A 6,000-nucleotide genomic window follows, 5' to 3' on the forward strand; every position below is an offset into this window, starting at 1 on the left:
TGGCATATTTCTAATATTCTTGCCTTTTCATTTTCTCAGTAAAAGTGAAATATGTAGTCAGAGTTGCACTGAACCTTATTGCTCTGTCAGAATTTGTAGTTAGGAAGTGTCCAAACTTTAGACAGCCAGTCGTTTAAATCAAAGTGTAGCCTTGAGCCTGGCATATTATCTGGTCCTCACTGAGCATGCTAGCAGTCAGAAGCTCACAACTCCCTCTTTGATGTTAGTCTGCCACCTTATTTCTTGTTTTATTCCTCGGGGGCTAAAGAGTTGCTTTGATAGCCCCTGAGCATGTCACATGGTTATCATAGGCATAGCCTAGGTCAGTGATGGCGAACCTTTTGAGCTCGGCGTGTCAGCAATTTGAAAAACCCTAACTTAACTCTGGTGCCGTGTCACATAGAGAAATTTTTTTATATTTGCAACCATAGTAAAACAAAGATTTATATTTTTGATATTTATTTTATATATTTAAATGCCATTTAACAAAGAAAAATCAACCAAAAAAATGAGTTCGCGTGTCATCTCTGACACGCGTGTCAAAGGTTCGCCATCACTGGCCTAGGTCATGGTGGTTAAATCCTTGAGGTTTGCTTTCTGTCTTTCTTTGCAAGACCTAATCCTAGAAGCCCCTTCTCACTTGTAAGGCAAAGTTTCTGATCATAGAAAATAGAATATGGCATTGCACATTAGTTGGCCTTTCCACAGGTAATTGTGTATCCCTCCTGTGGGTAAACTGGTGTGGGTTTCTCCCAGATATGCTCAAAGCTGAGTTGTCCTACTAGCTGAATTATATCCCTACATAACATATATCTGAGTATTTACTATGTACAAGACACTATACTAAGTGGTTTGGGAACACCCAGATGAGTAAGACCTTGCCTTCAAAAATCTTAGTCTACTGGGGAAAGTACACAGGTTAAGACAGTTAAAGATTCTGTAAAGGAATTACAGGTAGTATGCATGGGGCACTTGGAGGAAGGAGTAGTTATTTCTGGTGAGTGTTAAGGCAGCCTACATGAAGAAAATGATATTTGATCTCAGCCTTGAAAGATATATAGGATTTGAAAAACAGGAAAATATTTATTTTTTCCCTTATTAGGCTAAGAGAACCAGGTAAACAAAGGCCTCAATGAGTCAAGGACCTGAAAAGCTCAGGGAATGCAGGTTTGTCTGGTCTGGATGGAGCATAGAGTGTGGAGGTTGCAATAAAAAATAAGGTTAGCAGCCCTGGCCGGTGTGGCTGGTTGGGTGTTATCCCCTGCACCGGAAGGTTGCCAGTTTGATTCCCGGTCAGGACGCATTGCCTGGGTTGCGGGCTCGATCTCCCGTAGGGGGTGTGCTGGAGGCAGCTGATGGATGTTTTGCTCTCACATCGATGTTTCTCTCTCTCTCCCTCACCCTTCTTCTCTTTCTAAAAATCAATAAGAAATACATATTTTTAAAATGAGGTTAGCAGACCTTCAATGCTATTTTGGAAAAAAAATCAGTGCCGTATTTTGGTTAGTACTTGATCCAGTTTTGACAAGTGTAGGATTTTGACCAGAACAAGATACAGTAATTCTAATAATGCTAAGGGCTCTTCCTAAATTTCAGTAAATGAGGCTGTTATCCTGGCCCTCACCTGAAAAGAAGGGTGGCTTTTCACCCTGGTTGGCACACTGGGTGTTAACTCAGAATCAGTGAGCAAGTTTAGCTTTGGAGAAGAGGTTGTTCAGTATCAGTAATAGACTAAGGTCCTTAAATTCCAATTCCTACAGTATTGCAATTGCTGACCCTCTACTCTGTCCAAAAAGTGAATGAGTGGTTCTGGGCTGTGTGCCTGACAACAACATGCTTCACTTAAACACACATATGCCACATGCACATTATAGTTTTGTGATATATCCTCTTTTCTCCTTCTGCTTCTTGACTCGAGTATTTGGAGTTTGGTGTCAGATTTCATGTATATCAATATGTTCTGGGCTGGGAGTGATTGGCCCTGGTTCCCATACCCTGGGTGAAGAATCAGAGGAGGAACCCTGTTTTTCAGAAAGCTCTATGCACCAGATATGGGTACTTGCTAAGACTGGTTTGATAGAACACGGAGGTGGTTTTTCTCTGAGGCTACCTCTCCAGAAAGTTTTTGGATTGCTAATACCTTGAAGAGTCAGATGCCTTATTATTCCCTTAGTAGAGCTTGTATTTAAGTGACCTTCTATGTTTTTTTTTCCCTTTTCTTTCTTTTTCTTGCTTGTACTGACAACATGAAGCTAGAGCTCCAGTTAGCAGGGAAGAACCAGCTCACTTTTGATAAGGAAAGCAGTCATGGTAACAGCACTTGAAGCTGATTAATTATGCAAGTCCTTGGGAAAACAGGCTGGCTCCTAAAGAACTGACTCTCAGCTCATTAAGAAATAAGATGTGTGCCTATTAACCAGGGAAGTTCCACACAGATTTTTAATACCATGTTCTGAGTCGAGAAACCTTTTTTTCCCCTGTCAGAGATCCATCCTTCGAAGAAACCTAATGTAATTCGATCTACACCAACTCTACAAACTCCCACTACCAAGCGGATGCTGACCACCCCGAATCACACGACTCTGAGCATTTTGGGGAAAAGAAACTACAGTCATCACAATGGCCTGGGTGGTAAGTAAGCCCAGAAATGCAGGGGCTGTTCTGATATGCCAGGGCCCCTGGCCACTTCTAGGCATCATCTGCCAAGTCTAAGAATGTATAACTGCAAGTGTGGTGAGGGGAATAAGAGGGAAGGCGGCCATGTGCCCTGGTGAAGACATTTCCCAGGTGATATTTCTCCTCTTCAGGAGGAACATTTTTGCTCCCACTTCCTCTTAGGAGGCTTGTTCGGAGATGAAGTGTGTATTTAGGAGGTTGCCTCTGCTGGGTAATAATGTTCTTGCTGGGATGCACACTCACTGCTCATTTATATTTCCTTGAGCAGAAGGGATGATTTTGCCTTCTGTCTGAGACAGCAGTGCTCTCTGGGGTTCTTCAGCCTTCCGTGGGTTGTTCTGAATTTGACATTTGTCCCCTACTTCTTTCATCTTGTAATTGTTTTTAATTGCTCAAGAGTACTATAAGTCATGAAAGGAATTGCCTGAGTGATGCCCTAAATACAGAAATAATAATTTGTTTCTAATGGAAAAACAGAACTATCACCTCTTATCCAAAGTACTTCTCTTGGGCCTGGCCATATGATTTCACTGGAATTGAATTATATTCCCAGGGGAACTATAGAGCATCCAGGCAATATGTAGTGTTCATTTCAATAGTCCTGGAGTTTGAAACTGTCTTGATTGTTTAAATGTTGGCATTTATTTATGAATTAAACCCTTTCCAGGCTTTGTATGTCTTATGGAACACTAATTTCCTTCAGTGACAGTACATTTTTTATAATGAGGCCCTAGATCAAGGATGCAAAATTGACCTTCTAGTAATAATTTTCCATGGTGTTCTTTTTTTCCCCAGCATGACTTTTGATGGTCATAATGATGTCAAAATGAATAAAAATTTGAGGGTGAGGAGTTTAGTTTGCATTTATAGGCTTATCAATTGTTGTAGATATGGCTTTCAAGAATTTAGCTACACAGGAATCTTGCAGAAACAACTTCCTCGCTGAGAGCACTGGCCATCATTGCCACGATATGCCCAATGTCTAGACACCGGAAGACCAGGGAATGATTATGTCAAAATGTGGAGATGGGATTTCTTTCCAGCGTTTCCTTGCCCACAGCCTGGGGCCCTTGCATTCAGGCTTAAATGGAATCAGGAATCTTTCCTTTCCATCTCATCACTTCCCTGGCCTCTCTAGGCTTATAGTCTTACTGCAGAAAGCAAAAAGTAAGTTCTGGTTATTTGATATGTACGCATCAATGAGTGTATATACATATATACATATTTTCTTTGTGGAGAAAAGTATCTCTTCCACTCGCACCCGTTGGTCATGGTCATTTGGGTCTCAGTCCTGCATTGCAGTTGCTGTTACTCCTTCCTTGAATCACAGGTAACTGTCTCTGTGGGAATTCTAGAAAAAACAAAACTACTTGTAGTGTTACCTCCCTATGGCTGTCTGTCCCATTTCCTTCTGAGTGAATGCTGCTACAGGTTGTTCATTTCTCTCAACAGGAGGAATGGACAGGGCATATGATGAAGCCCGGGTGTTATGTTGGCTGAGACCTTCAGCCTTATGGAGGAAGGGACACTTGCTGCGTTTTCTGAGAGACCTAGCTGTTGAGACACTTTTTTCTTTAAGACCCGTTGGTCTTTGCTCTCCTGTCCTGGTACAGAGAGGAAGGCTGAGGACGTACTTTACCTGAGCTGTCTCCTTTGATTCACACAACAGAAGGCCCCAGGACGTCAGGGAGTTTTACTGTTTTGCATAACATTTAGCTCTCTCTGCCTAGCACAGTGCCTGGAAGGTGGTAGGCACTCAATAAATGTTAATTGAATAAATGAAAGCGATTGAGAAAACGAGACCTAGAGAGATGAGTTAAAGTTTTCACAATTACCAGGTACTACATAAATAGATTGGGATTTCCCTGCAGGTGTGACTGGTATCAGAGTCTGTTCTTTTGACCACTGTTATAAATAAAGTTGTGGCTTCCAACTGCACTGTATTTGTCAGCAAAATAGAAACTACATAAGTTATTTTAACAGCTAACACAAAACTCAATATGACAGATACAGAGGGACAAAAGAGGTAAATGGGGAACATGGGGTTGGTGGTGGTGGCATAGGAAGCAGCCACCATCCCCAAGGTTGGGAGAGTAGAAGGAAGAAGCTGGGGTTATCACAAGGTAGAAAGAAGCTCAAGAGGGCCCTGAGGAGCTGGAACTCAGAGCCCTCGAGAGGACGCTGTTCTGTCGGCGCTGGCATCTGCCAGGTGTGATGAGGCTGGTTCTGGGCGTGTGAAGTAAAGCTAGGAACTGGAGCTGCTATTGGGGTGATGCTGACAGGAAGCGGTAAAAACCAGTCTCTTCTCCATCCTTAAGCCTTTCATGCTCCCTCTAGCACCCCCTACTGGTGTGACAGGGAACCTGGTGGCTGAGGAGAAATGTGTTTGCAGAGTCCCAGCCCCAGCATCACTACTGCCTAGCACAGTGCCTGGAACTTAGTAGGTGCTCAATAGATGTTAATTGAACAGAAGTGAGTTTAGATGGATGGATGTGGAGCTGAGAGACAAGTGTAGCAGAAATACACATTTTGGAAAATGTCCCCATTTTTGTATTTCCAGTGGACCTTTTTCTTGGGATAATGGATCTGTTTCTTATTTCTTTGGGATATGGAATGCTGACTAACCTGAATTTACAAGGTGACTTCAAAATACCAGAACAAATGTTAGGCTAATAGTGCATTTTCATGGGATAGTTGATACTGTCACATACTAGAGTTGATAAATACAAACTCATGGGGAAGCCAGGCCCTGTGTGATCCAATAATAAAGTCAATTAGCATTGCCACTTAATGATCAGCAAGTCAGACAGATGATCGCACCAAACAGGATTTTGATGGGAAGAACTAACTTGATGAAACGAAACCTGATCGTACTGAAATATCCAGGTCTCTCCGCCTCAGGGCTTCCTGGCCCCTTCTCAGTGGCTTGCCTCCTTCACTCACCCTCTGTCTTTAGGTGGAGGTTCTAGATGGGAAGAGTCTGGATTTCTGTTGGCAGAAAGGATTTACCTGACATTTTAAAAGAAAATGATGTTCAGTGTCTCATTGTCTTCCTGAAAGTCGCTGTCTTCCACCTGCCCTGGCCCGGCCCTTTAAAGGCCCTGGTGTACAGGTGACTGGGAGCCAGCACTCGGTGTGCCCTGCAAGCTTAACCACGGCACCGGGCGCACGCAGACTCTGTGCCTACCTCACAGACTTCAGCTCGGAGGGTGAAGACAAAATCTGCGCGCATAAGAAGCCCCCTGCTGGGGGTCAGTAATGATAAAAAGAGTGAAATTTCAAAATATAGACCTACCTAGTACCTTGTCAGTCCCTACACTTCAG

General features: G+C 43.0%; 1 protein-coding gene across 4 annotated transcripts in view; it reads left to right on the forward strand.

The window, feature by feature from the left end:
* Window positions 1–6,000, forward strand: part of MTA3 (metastasis associated 1 family, member 3) — a 121,506-nt gene that overhangs the window by 106,379 nt on the left and 9,127 nt on the right. For all 4 annotated transcript variants that reach the window (XR_001361820.1, XR_001361821.1, XM_014538452.1 and 1 more), the window contains exon 16: window positions 2,485–2,631. Coding sequence is in view for 2 of the 4 variants with exons in the window: in XM_014538452.1 (XP_014393938.1) it covers window positions 2,485–2,631 (147 nt within the window). In the remaining 2 variants the exon portion in view is untranslated. The remainder of the gene's footprint in view (window positions 1–2,484; window positions 2,632–6,000) is intronic.

Source organism: Myotis brandtii, unplaced genomic scaffold, assembly GCF_000412655.1.
Source record: "Myotis brandtii unplaced genomic scaffold, ASM41265v1 scaffold191, whole genome shotgun sequence".
Classification (NCBI taxonomy): domain Eukaryota; kingdom Metazoa; phylum Chordata; class Mammalia; order Chiroptera; family Vespertilionidae; genus Myotis; species Myotis brandtii.